Source organism: Dermacentor silvarum, chromosome 2, assembly GCF_013339745.2.
Source record: "Dermacentor silvarum isolate Dsil-2018 chromosome 2, BIME_Dsil_1.4, whole genome shotgun sequence".
Lineage (NCBI taxonomy): Eukaryota > Metazoa > Arthropoda > Arachnida > Ixodida > Ixodidae > Dermacentor > Dermacentor silvarum.
Window position 1 is genome coordinate 226,495,479 of NC_051155.1, and position 24,353 is coordinate 226,519,831.

The window sequence follows — 24,353 nt, forward strand, 5'->3', positions numbered from 1 at the left end:
TGAGGTATACAAGAAGCACACATCTTTAATTTTCTAATCAACAGCTCACACCGGCAGTGCCTCCGATAGCAAAGTGACAGGCAGAGCCCCTTTTGCTTATATGTACACTTCCACCTCCTTACTTCCAGAGTTTCTTGATGGACATGTTCTTCTCGGCATCTTTCTGCATCACCTGAAGATGAGAAACAAGATCATATATTACTAAGTTAATTCTGCTAATAAGAAGACAACCCTCATCGACCCACCGTGGCTGCTCAGCGGCTATGGTGTTGGGCTGCTGAGCACGAGGTCGCGGGATCAAATCCCGGCCACGGCGGCCGCATTTCGATGGGGGCGAAATGCGAAAACACCCATGTACTTAGATTTAGGTGCACGTTAAAGAACCCCAGGTGGTCCAAATTTTCGGAGTCCCCCACTACGGCTTGCCTCATAATCAGATTGTGGTTTTGGCATGTAGAACCCCACAATTTTTTTTTTAACCCTCATCAAGGCGTATTGCATCCTGACAGTGTGCTGTAGAGAGTTACACTACCTCATAGACATACATATCAAACAAGCCAGAGCAACAAGGACTGACACAGGGAACACAAGTTCATTACGGTAACTGCCTAGAAGCAAACTTGCATTGCACTGTCACTCAGGCAGATGTAGCCCCTGCTTTGACAAGGTTGGATTATGGGGACATGTGCAGTAGTGACACCTACAATTTGTGCATGCAGGAATGAAAGGCAAACCATGGGTCATATTCTTTACGGATCACTTTAGAAGATATCATTTTCGATGCGCAATGATTAGCTATTGTCATCACGCCATCCGCTCCAATGAGACTTTGCACAAGAGCGAAAAGAACCACGAATGTCACCGACCAACATTAGCACACCCAGGACATCTGCCGCTGGGGTTGGGGAGATAAAAAAGTTTGGGCCAGAAATCACGATGGTTTGCTGCACATACACTGTGGGAAGCACTGCGACTCGTGCGGGGAACGTGCACCATGCTCCTTCCCCAGTCTCCTCATAGCTTTCACGACACTGCGATGCGTGCTTATCCTCAGATTTGCAGAAAAGGGAGAAAATATTCATTTCCCAGCAAGCAGGACAGCCCTCTCACAAAAGGAAAAAGTGCATAAAAGAGTGCACACGAGGGAGAGATTCTCTCTCTCTGGCCTTAACGATTGGATGCCTGCCGTCACCCATGAGTGACCTCGTCGCCTGACCTACCATGTGCAACTAAATAAGCCTATTATTTCCCTCTACAAGTGTTTACTAAATATTCTACCACCAATAGCAATAAATACTCCGTGTAAAGCATTTACACTACGTTAACCACGAATGTAGCAAATGGCAAAGATGGTTGCATACTTTTAGGGCACTGGATTTTTTCTGCACATCTCGTAAGAAGTTGAACCACTTGCGTAAACTGCTCGTACACGTATAAGTGAAATTGAATGTTTAGGTGCAGTTTTTAATCAATCTTTAGGGATTTATTTCAAAGGTGGGATCATTATTCAGAAAGAGAAACTCACCTTAGCAACGGCCATTTCGAAATCCTCCTGAGTGACATGGACACGTCGTTCCCGCAAGGCGTACATGCCTGCCTCGGTGCACACACCTTTGACCTCGGCTCCAGAGGCACCAGGCATCATTTCAGCGATCTTGCGCAGGTTTATGCCTCGTGTCAGGTTCATTTTGCGTGAATGGATGCGCAGAATATCTAGACGTGCCTGCAGTAAAACCCATCGCAAAGTGCTGCGTCACAAGGAGCACCTATGATTACAATTCATGCCATTTAATGTTTCGAGGCAACACAAGCGCTATGAGAAACAAAAGAGTTTGCTACAAAAATTACAAAAGGAAACACTGGCACTGCTATCGTTAAGCTACCAATGGAATGATGGTTATGGATTTGTCTAATCTTCACGCTTGTTTCATCAGATGTTCTTATGGTGCTACTTATTATACATTAGCTTTCGAAATATGTTAAAAGCCTATTAACTCGAAGCTGTAAAAAGCGAAAAACATTCGAGATAAGTGGAGTTTCGATATACGGGAAACCACGAAAATAGGAGCCCACTGGCCGCGCATAGACCACATGGAGCCTTTCCAAAGCTCCAAGTTGACAGTATCAATGATCATAAAATGCACTGGTGAACTTTAGCACTGATGAATATGCCCGCTTCTGCTCTGGCGTATGTGCCGCTTCATGACTGCAGGAGGGACACGTGCACCGCTTGAGCAGCTTTGGAAAGGCTGTCGTGCACATTACTCGGGCCGTATTTTCTAACATTCTATTTCATTTTCTTTTTTCGCCCTTCCTTATTGGCTCAGATGCCACTGTACCACATATGAAGTGGCCAATCCCAGCAATAACGGCGACACAGCAACATCTAAGTCGTGTCCAAGCGCCAATGAGGAAAGATGAAAAGAATTTGTTCGTAAGAAAAAGCAGCCTTAGGCAGTGCAAGAACAGGCAATCATTGCTTAATTCGCGTAATAGGAAGGTTTCTCACTTGCCATGCCCAGCTGCGCACATTATAATTGCATTTTACAGCTTTTTAAAAGTATTATAACAAACTACTGATTACAGTCACTGTCAGATTTTCTGGACACCCAATTTTTCGGACATGTCTGATAATTTGTACACTGAAACCCTTCGCTGTCCGATTTTTCTGACTTTTTGCTGTAACTGCAGAATGGAAACAACATTCATTGAAGGCACCACTGTCGCCATTTTGATTATCTCGTAGCCTCGAATCAGCCTTCTCGCACTCATATCTGCTGGCGGTCGTAGTAGTTGTTTGGCCTAGCTACTTCGACGTTCGCTATCAAGCTTATTTCTGTTTGGTGCCATGTTTTTCATTTAAAGGATTCGCTGCTATTGGCAATAGCACTGACTCCACCTTCATCATCCTCACTAATGGAGTCGAAACGCGGAAAGCACGGCAAGGGTCTAAAGCGTTGCCTAATGCCGGTTCCCAAAAGTCAGCCTTGCCGCAATACAGCCATGTTACATGGTCAAGCATATGCAATGTATTGCGGTGAAGCATACCAAGAGTGCAAAGGGCCTAGTGTCACAGGATATACAATGTGTTCCTTAATATTACATGCGCTCACCTGCCGTCTCCTGTCATAGTACGAGTACTGAGACACCTAGTAATTGTAGTGGCAGGCCTATAGACTAATGTGAACATGGCTGTGGCAATCTGAGCAGTTAAAAGCATAGAATTGTTTTTCTGGATGTTTTCGCAGTCCCTATGGAGTCCAAAAAATTGTCGCAGTTTCACCCGAAAGGCGAAGCATCAATTGCGATAGCAAATTAGTAAAGAACGGAGTAAGGATAGTAGTTTTATCAGCTGTATAAACTTGGACATGCAGCAGCACCAGCAACGCACAGAACTGTTGTCGACGCCGTCGGCGTTTTGCCCACGTTCGCACTGAACGCGCGCGGCGTTTTTATATAAATACGCATTTGGTGCCGCAGCTAAATGTCGCCTCCCCTCTCTCTCTCTCTCTCTCCCTCCCTCCCTCCCGTCCCCCCACAGCCTTTTGCGCGACGGAAAAAGTCGTGTTTGCTCTCTATACATGAAAAGTAGGAAAGAGACGCTTAATTCTGCAGCCCTTCAGGGAGCACAGCGCAGAACGCGTGTTTGCTCTTCGACGTGCGTTCGCTCCCTGTGAAAGCGCGCGTCCCTCGCGCCCTTTCACTCGCACATACAGTGTCCTGAGCGCGGCGACGATTTCATCGCCGTTGACGTCATACGGAACCTCACAGCGACGGCAGAAATCCACTTTGGAGTGTCCATATAATTGCTATCACAATAAAAATCAGACGTTGACTGTAAAGACCACTTTCTGTGAAACTATGGCACTCCTTATAAGTGCTATAAGTGCACTAACTGTAGGTGCTGGCAACAGCAGTGCCCATTTAATGTACAGTTATTGCCATTTATATGGCATGGCATCGACAATCAAAAAACAAATTGCATTGAATCATTGTTGCAACTACATAAGTACACTTTATCACAAGTCCAAGCAATACAGTGGTGACCAGGCCAGTGGTGAGTGGGCAATGTTTTCTTGGCAACAACTTGGAAAGCTCTCACCTCTGCGGCGGACAACATGGTGGCGTCAGCACATGACACACTCTATACACCTGCGCACTACACTGATGCTACAACTGCCAGAACAGTCGCAGCTGTGAGTGCCTGCTTAATAACATGCTTGCTTTAACAGTGGACTATCATGAAATGTGCACGTTACTGGACGCAAGAGCAAACGGAAGCTGCAGCCCTATGACCAGGCCATCCAGCTTTGTACTCATGAGGCTAACAAAGGTCATGCTTGCTAAATTTCCCTGAGCAAAACATACACAGCTACGGCACTACAGTAATACCTAGTTAACTCGAACTCGCATATCTCGAAAAATTGGCTATGTCGAAATTTTCCGTGGCACCGAACCATTTCCCATGCGTGCCACGTATTTATTGCCCTTTATCTCGAAGTATTTTTGGGGCCAAATTGTGGATACCTCAAAATCTTGACTGAGACAGGAACAGAAACTCCGCCGCCGGACCGTTTAACAAGCTTCGCGCAAGGCTGCCGCACCTACCACAAAGCGGACGCTTTCCCCAAATGTGAAGTCGGAACCTAGCGGCATAACAACTTTGTCAAGCAACTATGTGACACGCCATGTGATGGTTGAAGGTGAACTCGCTGACGCCGAAATCGATATAACGGCAACAAACGAAGAGGACAATGGCGACGAAGACGAAGAGGTGCCGACAAGAGCCGAAACAAGAAACATGCTTCGCTCCCTGCGAAATAAAGTTGAGTGCAGCAGTGGGAATGATCGGCTCATGCGATGTGTGGAGCAGCTTGAGGACGCCTTTCTAGGTCCAAGTGCTTACATGAAGCAGACCAGCCTTACACAGTTTTTTCTGCACTAAAGAAGGTATAAGCCCCATGCAAGCGATCTTGTGCGCAACGGCAACAAGCAACGCGATGGAGATGGCTGTCATGTTCACTTGTCGCCTACAAGTCGAATCCCACGCGAGTGACCACTTTGAACGATGTCTCCCCGGTGTTGCGGGTATGAGGGCAGCAAGTACACACCGAAACTGGCGTGACGTGTACTTTGTTAAGTTAATGGGTTTTGCTGTAAAGAGCAGCATAAAATACTTGAAGAAAAAAAACAGCACGAAAGAGACGAGGACGAAAAGAAGACAGGTACAACAGACAGACTTCTTTTCGTCCTCGTCTTTTTTGCACTGTTTTTTTCTTCAAGTATGTTACACCAACTTGCCCATACCAAGCTCCTGCAGCATAAAATATTTCTGAAGGTCTTGCAGTAGGTTCTTATCCTTGCACGTTTAGAAGTATAAAATCTCTTGCTGAAAAGCTGGTCAGTAGTGGTGAATATTTCAGAAAGAACTCGACTTTTCACTGCAATTTCGGCAATATTGCTTATCTTGAAAATCTGCTCATCTAGAAAATTTTCCCAGTTACTACTTCAAGTTAACGAGGTATTATTGTATATCTTTCTAGCTTTTCTGCCTCTTTTCCGCCACATAACCTGCAGACAGAGGAAAGCTTAGCGTGATTAAAATAAAACATATTTAAGCACGTAACAGACACTAGTCTAGGCATCTACATGTTAACTAGCAAGTTCACTGCTAAAATTACACGCTTGTCACGAGAACCATACCTCTTCATTTGGTGGAGGGAACTCAATCTTTCGGTCAATCCTGCCTGGTCTCAGCAGTGCAGGGTCAAGGATGTCGATACGATTGGTGGCCATGATCACCTGACAAGCAGAACATGGCACAGAAATTATTGTAGGCCACACTAACACATTAGTAACCTACTCGCAGATCTGCTCTTTTAACACACAAGAAAACTTTGAAGCATACATTATGAGTAGCTTATACATTACGAGGAAGAAATAGTAAATCATTACACAGCTTACAAATTTTATTCAAGACACAAAGGAGGAGGAGGGAAATGGAACTGTAAAAATTTTACACCATGCATGAAATACGAACACCTTTCCAAACTCCAGAGAAACAAATCTTGCTGGAAAGCACAGCTTTCTCTTGTACAGGTGCCCACAAAATAACTCGGAACACCAGACCGGTGGCCGCTCGTCGGCGGAGCACACCTGCGGAAGAATACAGCCTTGGTCTGCGCGTGTGCGGCATCCCTGACAAGCAAGCCTCGCTCCCTAGTGCATCTAGATAGGCATTGCCTTGTGTCAAAAAAACCTGCGGTTTGTCCCTCTTAGCGCTGCAACAACAGATCTTGGGGAGGGAATCGGGGCCTGTAGGCTACAGCGTGCTCGCGCACTATGCAGCGGCTCTAAACGCGCACGTAATCCTTGTGGTGTATGCTCGTCGGAATCTCCATTCATTCTAAGAGATTGTCAAGATTTCTGGATAGCTTGCGTGGATGGAATCCATGAGCGTTTATAACTGTTCTTTTTCTTTTTTTGGCGTTTTACGTGCCAAAACCAGGTCTGATTATGAGGCGCGCCGTAGTGGAGGGCTCCGGATTAATTTTGACCACCTGGGGTTCTTTAACGTGCACTATAACACAAGCACACGGGGGTTATTGCATTTCGCCTCTATTGAAAAGCGGCCGCTGCAGCTGGGATTCGATCCCGCGACCTCTTGCTCAGCAGCGGAACGCCTTAGCCACTGAGCCACGGCGGCGGGTGTTTATAACCGAGTGGTGACCAGTGAGTTCACCATGCTCTACTTTTAATTATACTTAATGTCTTGCATATCTGAGTAAATTATTTCGCGTATAGAAACTATGAGTTCATAGCTTATCTTTCATGCGGGCGACACCACAGCTCGCCTATAATAGCACTGTACAGTGCACTTTTCAACCGAATTATCGTGTTGCGCTATGTATTTTAGTCCTTGTGCAATTATATTCCGAGCTGCATTTACTACTTGGAAATAAGAACAGAACTTTGAACTTTGTGCAGTAATAAAAGTTTTCAAAATGACATCAGACGGCGTGTTCCAACATGCACAGGAATTAATTTTATGCATGTGGCACTATAATAAAGGTCTCATCAATGCTACGCAGTCACAATGAACATTGCATATATATAGTGCGCTATTTATTTACGATATCTGGCCACTTCGCTGCAGTTTTACTAGAGAGTACTCAAGCATTTGATCGTGTGTCTGCGTTGGTTGGCGCGAACATGCAATTTTTTATTCAGTGTGGCGATACGTTGCTAATCAAGGGGGTGTTCAGCTGTGTGAGCTAAATGCTTAACAAAAAAAAAAAGAACTGTTCAGTGTCAGTCCCATATCGATTGCTAAGACGACTTTGACGGCGAAAGCTTTAATGAGTTGACGTCATTTCATTTGCGATGGTTTGCTTATGTAGGTTAATTAACAGTTAATTGGTCGTAATTTGGTTTAATTGTTTTCTTACTTGCTGTTACGGAGTATTTAATTGATTCTAATTAGTATGTACTGCTCTTTATAACTCTTATTTAGTCTTAATTTGGCATGACCAGTCTTAACACGGAGTCTCAAATTGATGTTAAGTAGTTTCTATGACTGTTTGCAACCCTTAATTGCTTTTATTAATCGTAATTATTCTTGGTTATAGTAATTCACTTTAGCACACTTTAATAAAGGTGCCGTATGATGTCTGTGACTGGTCTTGTTAATTACCCTAATTACTTTTAATTAGTCTTTGGGACTTTTGAACTTTTAGCTACTTGGTGCTTAATTCACTTTTACATGCTTTATTGAACGGTATAGCTGTAGTATGCCGCTTTCTGATTTTTGCATCCGCAAGTGGTCGATGATGGTCACATTCCGCGACTAACGAGCCAGTTAAGCCTTTCGCTTTAAAAGGCGCCAATGCCCATCAACGCACATGCACGAGCGCTTATGCTCCATTGCGCACACAGCGTTTTAGAGACCGCATCCGCACAGCCCCCCCTGTGACAATGCTAAAAGGCACCCAGCGCTATTCTTTTGAAGCAAGGCAACACCTACTTAGTGCACTAGAAAGTGAGGCGAGCTTGCTAGGGAGACTGCGCATGCGCAGACCCTGGCACTACCTTTTCACCAGCACGCTCCGCCGGCGAAAGGCCACCGGTCCGGTGTTCCAAGTTGTTTTGTGGGCACCTGTACATTTAGTCTATCACCTGATCACCAAGAGCCCAAACTTTCGCATGCTGATCACATCACTGCAGGTGATCTGTTGTAGTGCCATTATATGTCAATCTCTGACTATGCACATGACTATGTCAATCTCTGACTTGCTCTGCCGTTGAAGCAATTCTGCTGGCTGCACCATTTTTGTGTGGTGCCGAACGCTGCTCCTGCGATGTTGTTAGGCCTAGCTCACTCTCGCCAGGCCCGTTGCATTCTGCGGCGCAGCCGTCGCTTGAAACAACGCCTCCGTTGCTTGAAACCGCCGGCGGGTGGTCGCCGCTGTGTTTTTCGGCAGTATCGGAGCGCTTTTCGAAGTTGTAGCGCACTCGCTTTCTTTTCTTGCCAAACTTATTTCGAGTGGCAAACTTCCGACACTTCGACATCACCGCGCTAGCGGCTTTCAAAATGGTGTCGCGGTTCGCTTTTCAAGCGCGCCCGCGCGCCGCAGCAGACGACGCCAGCCGCCTAAGCCAATCGCAGGACTTTATTTAGTCACGTGCACTAAATGCGCCAATGGGGTCACACGATGGGACTTTTCTTCGGCGCGGTATTTCTAAATAGCGAATAGAGGGATGAACGAAAATGTGGCGGGAAATTGAAGAAGAGAAGTAGTTCTTTCCAACGCAACCAAGATGGCCGCGACAGCATACGTCGTTCAGCGGCGGCGTGGCATGAAAAAAGCCCCTTTTTTATGCTTCTTTTCGTCAAAATATAGCTCGCGGTGCTTACGTAAATTGATATTGCGGCTAAAATATTGATCCATGACGCGGGAAACTTGGTCAGAACGTGTGGCAGTGTTCGTATATTATGAAAATACCACTTTCAAGAAACCCATTTTTTCGAAATTTTTGGGTCTCTGAGACCCGTGTCCCCCCTTAACTATCATTCGCTGTAACTGCAGTCGAAACCACCGTCGCTATCAATGCAATCATTGATGGCGACTACGCTGTTTTTTTTGGCGCGCGGCCGACGCGCATACCGAGTAAAAACGAAACTACTGTTCGCCGCAACCGCTGCGGAGAAAACTGCGGCCGCTATCGATGCGATCATGGATGACTACGCAGTTACGAAAGCCCGCGGCAGACGCGATGTTATGCGCGGCGGTAAACGCCAGAATACAGGCTTTAGACACAAATAGGCTCGAAGCGTTCCGGCGTTGCTGTCATTCACGTACGATTTCAACTGATGGCTGTGGCGATGCGGACTCCGCCGCTTCGTTTCAGTTGGACGCTAGTGCCATTCTTGCTCTTTTGTGTTGCACATTTGTGGCGCTCCTCTCTCACCGAGCTCCGAAAGTAGTCCGAACTAACCGACGTGCGGCCAAATAAGTCCGAATTAACGAGAGTTTGATTGCATTGAATATTGCATACGCCGGCTGGCAACACACACCTTGTTGACGAAATTTTCCCACGGAAGCCACATTATAACCGGTATTTCGCCTCACGCGGCTGCACTGTAAGCGGTATGCATATACATGGAGATTTCTATGGGAGGGTAAACGGGAGTCGGAAAAGGCCGTGTTGTAGCCAGTTTTGTACTATAAACGGTTACGTTATAAGTGGTTTATACTGTACTGCATGCAAACTTTATTCCACCATGATTACTTGCCTAATGGTGGAAGTGCAACACATAACTGCTATGTTAATAACACAAACGAAAGCTAGTCCTTGTTTTTTTTCTGGCACATACCTATGTCAGTTGCTTAACATTGGAAGTGAAAAACGTAACTGCTACGCTAATAACTCAAATGAAAAATAGTCCTTGTTTTCTCAAGCACAAATGTGAAGAGCAATGCACCTTTCATGGCTCAGCACAACTAGCAGCATGCTCGAAATTAAGTAGGCAGTTTGACAAAGCAGGTTTTCAAAGTGTAACCAAATATAGTGCATAAAACTTCACAATGGCCAAAATTTTAGTATTTATAGAGATGTGTACTTAAAAGTGCTTAAGCAACACCTAGGGAGCATACAAATGACACCAGCAACTGCAAAAGAGACAATGTTAAAATTTGAAAGTTGTCAAGGCGGGATAAGAAATGGCAACTGACAGTAATACTGGCAGGGTTTGTACAGAACATTCCACACAAAATTCAAGGACAATTCAAGATTTACAGTTTGTTGAAGGCAAAATTCAAAGAGATTGAAACAAACTTCAGTCATAGACACAAAAATATTCAAATTTTCTTCTAAGCAGCCACTGAATTTAACACTCACTTCGAGTTCTTCAGGTGGCTTTTCAAGCCAACTTTCCCATTGTAACAATGTCAATCGCTTGTGGCACATCACACTCTTGATGAGAATTGGTAGTGTCCCGCTCCACCCAATGAGATTCATCTCATTACAGCCAAATGGCTGAAACTTACTTTCCTCCAGAAATTTCTAGAGCCCAGGCGTCAAAAACAGTCATGAAGGATGCAGTGTAAATCAACTAGCAAAACAAGAAAAATGGTGGTACGGCTTTGTTGCTTAAAAATTCTAAATGAGAAACATAAGCAAAGCGCGGTCAATGCAGAGGTTGTTACTGTTATATGTTCAGAAGTCACCCCTCAACCCCAGTCTAAGGAAATCAAGGGGTGCATTTTTATTTTCAACGAGTTTTACGGGCCCTTGATTCTCTCTTTCCAAACTCGGGGGTTCTGAAGGATTTCAAGGAGGTGTACAAACAGTGTAATGGAGACAGGAGCAACTAGAAGGCATGTGTATACACCTAGAAAGTTTGAGCATTTGAAGGATTGTACAGTGCGAGTTAGACAACGGAATACAGTCGAACCCACTTATAACGATCCCAGATATAACGATTTATCGGCTATAACGCCAACATTTCGATGCAGTTATGTTTTTCCAACCCTCCCTATGGAAATTGCTTCCAGATAATTGTCATACTGCTACAATGAACACTTCAAACCCGGTCATGGTAAAAATAGGGGACACACCAAATGCGAAAGCACAGAAGCGCGACCAAACTTGGTGCACAACAGCACACACCCCACTCTAGTCCAACCGCGACAATGATACGGCCTTCGAGATGAGCGAGCAACCGCCTCGTGCGAATTTCGGAAGCCACTAAGCAGGTCACACGTTTTCAAGGCACGCCTCCAGGGCGAAGGTGCGCTGCGTACAGACTGGCGCGGGGCGCACGCCGGCACAGTATCGGATGTCACGACGGTGTCACTCTCATTTTCGCGAAATTGTCCGGGCCTGTGGACGCGGACCGTATGAGCGAGAATGTTGCACCACACAATGCTGCCACCACGCAATGCTGCAAAGGGTCAGTGGTTACTAGGCCGTTAGCAGGTGATCACAGTTCGGCGTCACTTCGTTTCCGTGTTGCTGATTGCCGATAATGGTTCGCGGTGATGTTTTACCTTCCGAACATATCTTTTTTTTTTTTTGCCCGAGGCGACATTGATAACGTTATTTTATGGCTCTTGAATGGCTGACGCGCAGGCATAATGCCAAGACCATGATGTCCGAGACCTTTGCAGAATGGTGGCATGCCGCAGTAGTTTCCGAAGTTTACGCTTCCGGCCAACTAGTAAAACGAGCTTCGCACTCCTGTGCAGAATAGTCATGTCCCGCTGGTAGCATATATCACAAGCTCTCGAATAAAAAATGGCGGCTGCACTTGCAGTTTCGTAATGACAGGTGATCATAACTGGGCGCCATTTTTAAAGAGCTACACAATGCTGCATTTCGTTCTTTAGATGGATGTTTCTAATGGAAGTGTGCAGCTAGGTGCAGGAATGCAATGGGAACAAAAATGACACTGAAATTCTGGTTTTAGGAACAAACTGCTGCCGAATTGTAACTGCTGACACCAGCTTCAGTGCGGTTACATTTTGAGCATTTTTAAGGGCGAGTCCATATATAACAAACTACTGATACAACGATCACTTTTTATGGAACTACTGTATCGAGTTCGTTATAAATGAGCTCGACTGTGTAAGCTGTTGCAAAGCTTCAAGGTGCTTTCAGTAAATGTGAAACTAGCAACACGTACAAATATTTTCATACCTTGATGTTCTTGGTTGCCTCAAAGCCATCCAGTTGATTTAAAAGCTCAAGCATGGTCCTCTGTACCTCGCTGTCACCGCCTGAGCCAGCATCAATACGGGACGATCCGATGGAGTCAATTTCATCCATAAAGATGATAGACGGGGCATGCTCCCTGCAGAATTAACATCAGTGCTTAGTAGCAGTGCAGCAGAGCCAAATAAAGGCACACCTGGTGTGCAGCCTAACTACAGTTCATACAGTTACATGCTAGCAGGGTACTACTAAAAGTAGAAGCTTAATGGGGTAAGAAAAGGGTAAACTCACAAAATATTACTTATATGCTTTCCCATTTCAATCCCATTTCCAAAATGTGCCGAAGGTAAACTCATGTTCGAACAATAAATAGCAGCTGTTGCAAAGTCAAGCCCATATGTACAGCAAGGAAAAAGGAATTGGAGTTCTACTATAGCTTTTGTGCTACTCCTAGAAACAGGTTGCAAAAGGCAAAGTAAAACAAAATTTGTTTACCCCATAATAGCACTTACTTCAAAATATAATATATGCATACCCATACCTGCCAACCTAGCAACATAAAAATTCAGGAGACTGCCGCACAGGGGATGGGGGGGTAAAAACATTTTTAGCCCCCCCCCCCCCCCCCACCAAAAAAAAAAAAGAAAAAACATTTGCCGCCATGCGAAACGGTCACATCACATGCACACGTGGTACAAATCCATACTTCTCACCTTTCCGCGAAGTGACAAAGCACGGAAACTAAGTCGTGTATCTCAGAAATACTTGCAAGTTCTTCTTGGCTTTTGAATGCGCCATCGATCGTTCCAACTAGACTCTGGGAAACACAAAGAGTAGTTCGAAGTTCCGCACTTCACTCGACGATCTGATAAAGCCAACTGAAGCTAAAAATGCGCAAACCAGCCTGAGCGGAGCCAATCCGAAAAATCCAACATTGCAGCACCCATCGGTTGCTCTCATTCCTGATGGTTTCGGCAACTGCTACTTCGATTCAAGGTGCATACTGGTGATTAACTGCTCCCGCTCTGCTTTCCCGCCTGGTTATATTATAGAGCGTAATAGGATTATAGCGATATGGCGTAAAAAGGACCAAACGCTGCGCTGGGCGGCCCTTTCCGGGAGATTTGAGATCGCGTCCATACAATCGGGAGATGTGATCAAAATTTGGGAGAGTTGGCAGGTATGCATACCTTTACCATCTACCCTGTGCGTACACGAGACAGCAATGGGTTCCCACTACCATTTCTCTGCAGGACACGCACAGAAATCGTTTGCCGGCTGTGTCAGCTATGTTGCACAAGTTTTCTGCGCTGTTCCAACATGCACATAGCATGGTTGCCGCCTAACATCCCTGTAAACACAAGCTTTGCTTTCCCCACAGTGCGTGGAATATCTTGGCATGCTTCAGCGACTGCAGCGACTACAAAGTAAAAGTGGAAACAGAGGGAGGCCTTGACTGCAGGAACTATGACTTCTTTGTAGAGACTTGCATCATTCCTGATTTCATCAAAGCAAACTACATGAAAGAAAGGAAAGCAAGCTTATTTAATAAGCATGGCACGCTGCAATATCTTATGTACTGGTGTAGCTGTCATATAGCACAGCCAAAGTGTGGCACCTTGCAAAAGCATCCACCCATACCAATCGCATTAGCTTGTCGCAGCTGCTGACCAGCATCTCACCCTTAGCTCATGAGGGAGAAAAACAAATGACTAACCATGCGTGCGCTGCAAACATTTTTTCAGGTATAATGAGTGATTGGTGAATGTTAGGTACCATAACATGGTAGTGTGAAATACGAGCGGTCAGCACAACCATACAGCAGCCTAGTTCCCAGGTGAAGATGGTGCACCGAATGCCGCAGTTATCTATAGTACTCGGCAATTGAAACACGATACTCGGACTGCATGGCAGCTGGCACTTTCTGCGCCACTGGTGTCAGCACTGGGAGATTGCTGGGGAGGCATAATGCAGTCCCAATGCATCACAAAGACTCTCGCTTTCATGCGATACAAAAATGCTGTATTTGCATGATTCTACCGCGTCCCCGATAGTAACACAGTTATATTACGACCCAAATATTAAAAAAAAATAATAATAACCTGTTGCCAATTCTACCACGCACATCAAGTAACGAAACCCGAGTTGACGCGTATAGTGTTGAAACGATATTATGGAACATGCAAGGCAAACAAACGTCTTTTTTTTTTTTTTTTTGCTATCCTGCCACTACACTACCTTGACAAAAGGCGGTTGAGGCAAAGCACTATGACAGGTGTACAGCAAACTAGAAAATGACAACCGCACACCAAGGGCATAAACAAACAATGTCCGTTCGATGGCATTGTGGCTAGCTATCTTGCATTGAGCCTTCTATTTTTAGTAAGAATCAGTTTTGTTTTTGATTTTAAGTAGAATGAGCTACTACTGTAATGCGCAAGCAAATTTGGATGCACTTTTTATTCAGAAAAGGTGCGCGTTAGAATCATAAAAATATGGTACATCAACCCAGTATGCCCAGTGGCCACTGGTGGTGCAATGAAGTGCCTTCAGCCATGCGCTCCAAGTGTTGTGTTTCCATCGCTGAGCACTGTACCTTACAGCCAAAACTTCCCACATAGTCACACTGCTTGTATAGCGGCACAAAGAAGTAGGTCAACATGTAAAATTTCAATGACGGAAAGCTGCAGAAAAAGCACAAAACATACATGCATGCAGTGGGGCAGGTTACCACATACTAGAGTTTGCCTAAATCTATACCTCACAATGGCACTGAAAATCAACGCTGCCTGATCAGAGCATAATGATCACACAATAATGTAGAACATCACAGACTTTAATGGAGGGAAGCAACTGACCTTGCCATGACGAAGAGCTCACGCACCATCCGTGAGCCCTCTCCAATAAACTTTTGTACAAGCTCTGATCCAGAGACACGGATGAATGTGCAGTCGGTATGGTGAGCGACAGCTCGTGCGAGCAGCGTCTTGCCAGTGCCAGGAGGTCCGTACAGCAGGACACCCTAGGCAAATGACAATAGTAAAGCACTCAATCGACAGATATGAGAACGCATTGTTTAGCCATTCTGGCCAGAAAAGTAACAGCGTGAACTATGCTTGTCCTTCTAGGTACCTTAAAGGGGCCCTGAAACACTCTTTATCGAAGTTGAGAAATGCATTTGAAGTTAAACTAGACTATTACAGAAATAATTTACAGCAAAAGTACCTCATAGAATTCAGAAGAAGCAGAGCTATTGGCAATGAAAGAGCCCCTTTAATGCCCTTCTCAGTGATCCTGCTCCTTTTTCAATGCCCCGCATGGCAAAGGCTGCAGCGGAGAAGGGTGTGCTCGCTCGCAAAACTATGTCTATGAAACATTACTGTGGAGCGCAGTTCAAATTTGATTTTAAATGTTCATATGCTGACATGCGTTCCGAGGGACCGTAATAAAGTTTTATCATACCATACCATATAGATGCCCCTACTACCAATTTTGGCACCTACGACGTGTGAAACGCAGTTGTCCTCAGTGAGCTGCAGTGCACTCAGTGATTGGGCTTATCGTGGCACCCTGCGGTGCCACAGTATCTACGCTACATAGCAGACCCCCACAGCGACATGCAACTGTTGTCCATATGCGCTGCATTTTCTTTGTGCCCGACAGGGCTGGAGTGCGCGCTCGCACTCATGTGTTCCAGTCAGGCAGTGTCACGTGGTACGGACCCACTTTGTCCTGCGCAATCTTGGCCAACAGATAGTAGCCACATCCAACTTATGCATATTGAAGCTCTATCAATAGCTCAATATGAAGCGATGTCTGCCAAGGTGTCTAGCCAGGAGTGGCCAGGAGTGAACGCACACTGGCAACCGTACCTGTGATCTGACCTCAAGTTTCGCGTTGTTCGAAGCTAGTTCAGTGTTCAAAAGTCATCGAAATTAGCAAGACCCAACAGCTTCGACACCTATAAACAGGGCAGCCAAAATATAATTCCCATGCAGGCAGCCATGGCCAAGCGTCAGCAGACGATAGTTGGCTTCTTCCGGAAGTGCATAATTCTTATCGAAATTCGAAAGCAGATTTTCACTTAATTCAGCCTGTCGATTAAACTGCGTCAATAAATATACACAGTTACAGTAGCAAGAAGCAGGCTGATCCAAACATCCTTCTTGATTGATGTAAGCTATCATCCAATGGCAGCCGTCTATGGGAATCTTACACATCATGACATATTCAAGCCACTGGCAGTTTAGAAGTGGGTGAGGAAAATGCCTTATATGAAAAGGAAGTGCCTGAGAAAAACGTGACTTCACGCTACGCTTGTGAGCTCCATCAGCAACGCACAACAGCAAAATTTGGCTGAGATGTTCACAGCAGTGTATGCTATCTGCAGACTGCGTTTTTACACCAAGCCCAAGGGACGGTTCGGAACCCATTAAGGAAGTTTTCACATGACATTTTCAACTTGTCATTTCTTGCCTTCAATGAAGGCCTAAACCCTAGAAAAAATACTAGCAAGTGTTGGGGTGCCCTAAATAATTTACAATAATATTGGTTTTCGACACACTAGTTTTTAAATTAGTACCCAGTAGGTCGATGTGTCGTGATGTCATAAAACATTGGTTTGCTTCACTTTCATAATTGCTGCAGCTGTTAAATGTGAGCATAGCCAGAAGGAACATGTGCAGCCCACCAGTTTATTCATTTTTATCATCAGGATCATCACACCTACCCTTATTGCTACCCAACGTCGGCAAATTTTACTCTGTGGCATGACGTCTAGTTATGTCGATGGGACCAGGTCCTGCATTTTGATAATTAATTTATCTCATAAGTGTGTACCTTCACACTTACTAAGTGTCATCCTTTTGCATGCGACAAGTATGTAGTGTAGTTTCCACAACGTTGAAAATGTGTTTCGGCACTCCTTTTGAGAAAATTGCTGTTCCCACTGCCAGAAAAACTGCATTCTGTTGTGAATAATGAAACACAAGGTGTACATGCATGAGCTCTGTATAATTAGGAAAGTTAGTGCATGAAGGGTTTGCAAGTACACAAGCAGAGCAGACACACTGCTATCATCAATGAATATATGCCCTCTGCTCAGGTCACGTGGTAACACCACAAGGAGTTAAACAATTTAGACTAGTTTGTGTCATCTGACACGCTCTACAAGGCAAAAATCTGGCATCTTGTCCTTCACATTACATTTGTGGAGATCCAAAACAGATGCATAAGTGGAAAGTTATTAGTGAAGTGCAAAACTGCAAGCAACCCTGTAACCCTTTTCAACAAAGTAAACGAGCACTCACTATTAATATGTCGCCATGATGATTAATGGATTTTATTGGCGCAAGGGCCAGTTCTGGCCAAAGAGCGCCGAACACATGGTGAAATGAGTTGACAGTAGTACATGGATGTCAAGGATGTAACACTGCTGTAAAAGGGCCTAAGATCAGTTGCTGTATCAATGCATCAAATATTTATGTGCTAAAACCATGACAATGAACACTGAGGTGTGCTATGAGGATAAAATATTTGTTGCGAAGTGATCATGAAAATGTAAGAATATGCAAGTAGCACTTATGCTTCACCCGGGCCTTTGAACACAAGGGCCGCAAGCATGTGCTCTAAATATGTCGCAGCAGCAGCCTCTGATAAGAGGCTGTGCTACGGATCGCTTGGGTGTGTAACATGTAGTACACATACCTCACTGAGAAAAGCTAAGACTAATTTACTGCCAAAGAGCATTGCCTAGCAACATTGCTGAATCATAGGATGTAGTGGGACTTGTTGACGAGGAGGTAAACGAAGGTTTTTTTTTTCTGCGAGCCTCTAATGCACGACACTGATATCTGAGCAAACAGTACAGCTTGACAGAGAGCTACCATTCTTTTCCTTATATTCAAAATCATCTCCATTCTCCATGGCCGTGATCTTGTAGCAATGCCTTTTTCAATACTGCTATTTCTTTTCATGCTTTTTGCACTTCGCCAGTGGTCACAGCAACACTCCATCCAAGCTATCAATTGGATCAGCCAGCCTTGAATGGCGGATAAGAGTGGCATAGAATCGGGCGGAAGGCACTGCTACGAAATCATGGCCCACGTCACTCACTGTGTTAAAGAAGTCGTGCTTCCTGTAATTCCAATAAAACGTCAATGCCAAAACATATACGTACCAGCTAAAACTTATGTTCTCCCGACACCAAAATGCAACTATGGGATATAATCGCTCTTCAAGGTGGTATTTATTGTCTCCTAATGTTATGTTGTGAGCTTGAAAAACAATTTTTTAAATTCTAAGTACCATGGTTAGATGCCAGGAGCTGTGACTCCCATGCAACTATCTCCATCATCTCCTCATATTTGCTATGGTAAAAACTGCATTTCATTGTTTAAACACAGAGATGAAGATGGAACAATGTGTAGTACATTGCCATGCTGCTGCCCTGTCCGGTATTTCACGCAATCTCAGTGATTTCGAAACACACCTCAAGGTTGTTTTCGGCCGTCTGGGACGACACAGAGGTCTAGATCAATTGAGTTTCAAGTTCCTCGAAAGCGGATGGCAAGAACAGGAGTAAACCACTTCTTTACAGTTACACAAGCGCCGTAGTTCACACCCAGAATGAATATTTTGCGTAATCACTTCCAAGTGAATTTTTTTTAAATGTTGAAGGCAATGTGCAATGTATTGTACAAGGAGTCTTAGGAGGATATAAGCGAAGTGGCCTCATTTTACACGAGAAGTTATGCACTTAGCGGTACCTTGTCACAACGTTTGGCAATCAGACAGGTGGTGCTGCTTCCAATTTGATGAGCAGTATCTGCTAAATGTTGACTGCTGACATATTATTCCCACACCTCTAGGGCCCAGAGGTCAGTCCCGCATGTGAAGAACACTATAACAAAAAAGATTGGGTGAGAGGCTCACTTTAGGTTGTGCTATGCCCAGTGCTTCAAAAAGCTCAGGGTGCTTGACGGGCAGCTCAATGACCTCCTTGATCTCCTTGATTTGCTTGTCGAGGCCTCCTACCATTTCATAGGTAGAATCGGGCACCTTCTCTACCATCATAAGGCTCACCAGTGGGTCCACCTGAAAGACAGTCACAATGGCATTAATCTCCCTGCAACCCACTCTTGAAGGCAGGCAATTAAATTAAACTATGGAGTTTTACATGCCAGAACCACGATCTGATGAGGCACGCCGTAGTGGGGGACTCCGGATAAATTTGACCACTTGGTGTTCTTTAACGTACACCCAATGCACAGCACACAGGTGTTTTTGCATTTCGCCCCCATTAATCCTTTCCTTACCACGGCACTAGGCATCGATCACCGGTGACCGAAGTTCTTGAGCGCCTATCTTAAAAAAAGCGCTGCACTCCTAGACTCGTAGCGCCATCTCGGTGATCATATACAAAGTAGAGTTCCCGTTTCAGCGCGGTTCACATTTTTACCATGCGGTGGGGATTTTTAAAGGGCACGCGAGCTCAAAGGTTGAGGAGCACTTGAGCGGTGTGATGGCGTCAACATCCGTAGTGTGCGCGCTTGGAAGAAAGCAGTTCCGCTTGATCCCGACGATCCTAGAAGCGATCTTTTGGACTTTTCAAGCAGTGATGACTTGGACATCGAGGTCGCGTCGTCGTAGTTTAGTTTGTATGAGGAAACTTTAGCAGGTCAGCCGGGAACATCAGCTGTTACCCGCCGGCAAGTTTCATTTTCGCCCCCTTTTTGTTTATCGATATCTACAGCCCTGTTGGTGTCCAAACTATTTTCTTTATTCATGGTGTGTCCACTTCATCTGGACATGATGTGTTGCTACCAGTTTCGGCCCCAGAGAGATCCGGGCATTGACCTCGGGATGACACTCCGTAGGGGTCCGAAGCGGCTGGCAAGAGCTGTCAATCTTTTTCACCTGTCCTTTACGGCGGAGGTTGTTCATGCTATATATATAAACACCAACAAATATGCACGGATGCATATCCCTGACAAACTGATGTAGAGAATTTTTTTCTCTGAAGATATGTCTATCATTAGGAAAGTTTGCCGTGAATTTTATTAATTTGTGTTTGGCAATTTTTATTACGTATTTTGTAATTACTGGTTCTTTTCCGAAATGTACTTTTAAAATGTGCATTTAGTGCTCATGTTTTTGTATATAATATTATGCTGTAAATGAATCTTTTTCATGAAAAAAAATCCGTAAGTAGGACCAACCAAGAACTTGAATGTTTCACTATGCATCATGTAATTTTTCTTAACTCGAAGATTACTTTATCCATGGGTATAATTCTTTACAGAAATGTTGCCAAGGGATATAGCAACAATTTGTATATTTTGTAATTTCTCTAAAAAAATTTTTTGCCAGAGATGTACTTCTTACTGAAACTTTTTTTTGAACATTTTTGGGGATTTCTTTGTTTAAAAATTTTCTATGCAATTGACATTTTTTGTATTTTTAAAAAATAAATATTATTTGAAAGCGCATTTACCTTCACTTTTATATACTGCATGACACTGTAAACTTATTGGCTGTTGCACAAGAAATTCCTAACTCAAACATGCAAAAAACAGCCAATTTTCCCGTGGTAAGGAAAGAGTTAAAAAGCGGCGGCCACCGCCAGGATTTGATCCCGCGACCTCGGGCTTAGCAGCACAAAACCAATGTCACCACGGCGGTGAGGGCAGGCAGATCAAGCTTTCTTCCAAGGAGGGAATCTGTGGTCATGATGATGATTATGGTTGTACCATTTCTTTTTTACCAAGAACACAGTGTCTTTATCAACTATGAACTCAACTACTGGATGGCAAAGGTCATATATCTAAAAATGGACAAATATGTTTCCACCTTTGATGTAAGGCAAGTTTCCATAAAATGGTAGCAATGCACACCGGCCTTAAATTTTAGGGCAGAGTTAGGACATCCCAAAACCCCCTCGGATTTTATGCCTGCCTACACTATACACCTTTCGAAATACTGTTTATATTCCATACCACGCTTGTGTTAACACAATGAACCTGCCCACATAGCAACACCTGTGCATATTCAATGCATCCTGAAAAACAAACGTCTGCAGAGCATGCAAGGAAATGACAATGCTCACTGTATTCATCCCATATTTTGATAGCAATAATAACCTATCTCCAATAAGTACAAAAGTTCTTTGTCTGAAACATCTAAAAATGTGTGTTATTGTATTCTTTCCCTGTTTTAAGAGCCAACTTATAACACTTGTAACTGTGTTACTTATGAAAATTTCATTCAAGTAGCCCACTTCCAGTGCAACCAACATTACCCACAGTCATGCACACTAAATAGCAGAAGACAACATGAACAATTATAATTATTCTAACACAGCGATAAAGCCTACAAATGTTTACTGTACCATTACACCTAAAGTATTATCTTGACTAAATGTGAATACTTAAATTACTTTAGTACACAAAGAACTTTAGCATCAAAGTCATGGGTACTGCTAATAATTCACAATTAATTTAATGGTTGCGTCAGTAATTAGCAAATGAAACAGTACTGAAAATGTGCTCTATATATGTATGCTTAACCTAAACAACTAGTTTACCCTTTATAAAGATAAACAGTTATAGTGATGTTCTTTCAAAGTATAACATAAGTCCAAATACACCAATAATTGTAAATTATGTCATAAGTATATTGCACTACTGCAACAATTTGTGCAAGCATTAATCAATACAGCATCAACAAACTAAATTTATATACATAGAGCAATGAAGAAATGCTTCAATAAAATGCTCAAGCGTTACACTAACCTTGTTTGGCAATATCTTGTGAAGTGTGTAACTGTCATTCCGCAGGGCTACCCTGCTGTTAGGGGTCACATTGGCAATGTCAATGTTTTTGTCAATGTCTACCACAAATTTACCTTCCGGGTGGACCTGCAAACACAGACACAAGAAAGATATTAAGCACTCTAACAAGAACAGCAGTCTTGTTATTATAATGACTATAATTTTTCTAAACACCCAGGTTGTTTTATTATTTATTTATTTATTTTACAACGTTGTGAGCCCTTTCCGGGCACCCTCATCGTTTCAAGACAATGTTCTGCGTACTAGTCAGACTGCGATTAGAGTTTGCTTCTACTGTATTTAATTCGATTACTACCCATCAAAGTAACATAACAGAAGTTATCCAGCATCAATTCGTCCGCACTCACAACAGAAATTACCGGTGAGTGCACCCTAATGAAGGTTCATTTTGCACATGCTGTCGCACAAATGTGGAATCTCATCAGGAAACAATAGTTCTTAACCATATAAAAAAAAAAAAAAATTTACCACCTGTAACTAATTGCTAAACAAAGAATTCTAGGGGCCTACCTTAACAAGCACTTTCTTTTTGTCCATTGGTTTTACCACTTCACCAACATAGGATCCTTGTTCTTGAAGCAACTGCAGCTCTTCACGAAGCATCCTGACTGCAAGTAGATGTAGAGAAATGCTAACAGTATAAATAGCATAGCAAATGTAGGAATGAACAGTAATAAAAGCTAGTATCTTCCTCACTACCATAAGTCTGAGTAATTTTGTACACATTTAAAAAAAGGCAATGCCACAATTGACATGTGGCCAATGCAATGAATGCACGCCACTTGCTTACTAAAGGTCATCCATAACAATATTGCTTCGGCAACAACCATGTCATTGTTAAAACTTTGGATAAGGGTGCAGCATAGGTTGGCCCCCATACACTGATATATATTCGCTCCACACTTATTTCGCAGGTGCGAGATAGGGCGTTAGTAAGTGACAAAGGGTTTGAGTAGACATACGAACAGGAATGTATACAAGAGTCATTGATGGCAACTTTGAGTGACTGTTGGTGTGTGTGAGTGGGTGTATGTTTGCAAGTAAGTCCCGCTGAGTGGGAGTGGGTGCTGGTAAAAGTGTGAATGAAGCGGCTATGAACGCGACTGAGTGTTGGTGAATGACAGTCAGTGCCGAAGAGTTTGAGTGCATATGAGTTCAAGTATCGGTTTGTTCTGCCGACCTATTGATGCACGATAGCTATTCGTTTAAATACAGGTGGAGCTGGGGTACAGTGACTATTGCAAATGGAAGATAGTTGAAAGATGACTAGGCGATTAAAGATTGGTGGAAGAAACGTAGGGAAACAACAAACAATGGAGGCATACAAAAACAAAGTTCCCAATAGCGGTTTAGAAAGTTTGGTGAGGGAAATTCTTCGTGTCTTTTTTTTTTTTTTTTTTTTTTTTTGGGGGGGGGGACATTAGGCAATATAACAAGAGCTTGGTGGCGCAATCCACCGCCCCTTTCAAAAGGGAACGCTCCTAGCATTCCTCCATCCTATTAAAGTCAGTGACTATGTCGATTACAGCCTTTCACTACTGCTGAGAAATGACTGTCACAACATCTCTATATTTAAATAAAGGACATAAAAGGAACGCACCTTTGGCATTGAGTTCGTTTCTCTGAGCTTGCAATCGCCTAAGATTTTGCGTCTTGTCGGAGACAACGAGCTGAAATGCAAAAGGTTACCATCAGACTTCGCACTTCAGAAGTAAACGAAACTAGCATCACCTGGAGCTCTTCTATCTTAGTTATGTAGTACTGCTTGAGGCCGTCTCCTTTCGACACTCCGTCGACCTCCATCTGGAAAGATAATAGTCGGTATAAGCGTTTAATACAACGACCGATTCTAAGTAACGCATGTCCGAGGGGTCAGTGACATGAGCATTCATGTTATCTACTTACCCGCTTCGTATGCATCCGTGCCTGAAGACATTGTTTACTATTAGCCGATACATTACATCCAATGTCTACAGGCATTATACTTTAAAATATATGTATATATATAAATATATACAATGCAGCGAATACACACTACCGCAAAGAGCGGACGATGACTGGCACAAACTCGTAATCAAAATAGAGGTTCTTAAACAATGCCGCTAAGCAGACGAATAAAGAATAAGCCCAAACTGAAGTTTTGCTACAACGACACGAAGGAACAACAGGGCTTAAGGCAACTATGAAATTAATACATACTTTCACGGGCGCCGAATCCTCCACAATAGCCGCAGCCGCCATGTTTGACTACTGAAACACGGCAAAAAACTGCAAAGAGCGCCACAGGAA

At 43.8% G+C, this 24,353-nt stretch overlaps 1 protein-coding gene across 2 annotated transcripts; it reads right to left on the reverse strand.

The window, feature by feature from the left end:
* On the reverse strand, window positions 1–24,353 carry LOC119442791 (26S proteasome regulatory subunit 8). 2 transcript variants are annotated; one of them, XM_037707815.2, is made up of 11 exons: window positions 24,264–24,353; window positions 23,796–23,867; window positions 23,665–23,734; window positions 22,575–22,672; window positions 22,005–22,130; window positions 19,147–19,308; window positions 15,072–15,235; window positions 12,199–12,352; window positions 5,704–5,802; window positions 1,526–1,723; window positions 1–172 (listed from the first exon to the last, which is right to left on the reverse strand). In XM_037707815.2, the coding sequence occupies exons 1-11, from the start codon at window positions 24,303–24,305 to the stop codon at window positions 119–121; spliced, it is 1,239 nt and encodes a 412-aa protein (XP_037563743.1). In that variant the 5' UTR covers window positions 24,306–24,353; the 3' UTR covers window positions 1–118. The 2 variants fall into 2 exon arrangements, with proteins under 2 accessions (XP_037563743.1, XP_049518353.1); XM_049662396.1 differs by lacking the exon at window positions 24,264–24,353 and adding an exon at window positions 23,970–23,999.

Coding starts and splice junctions, on each gene's coding strand:
- LOC119442791 (XM_037707815.2), bottom strand. CDS start 24,305: ATGGCGGCTGCGGCTATTGTGGAGGATTCGGCGCCCGTGAAA. Junction 19,309..22,004: donor ACAAGATATTGCCAAACAAG/GTTAGTGTAACG, acceptor ACTGTCTTTCAG/GTGGACCCACTGGTGAGCCT. Junction 12,353..15,071: donor GAGCTCTTCGTCATGGCAAG/GTCAGTTGCTTC, acceptor TTAATTCTGCAG/GGAGCATGCCCCGTCTATCA.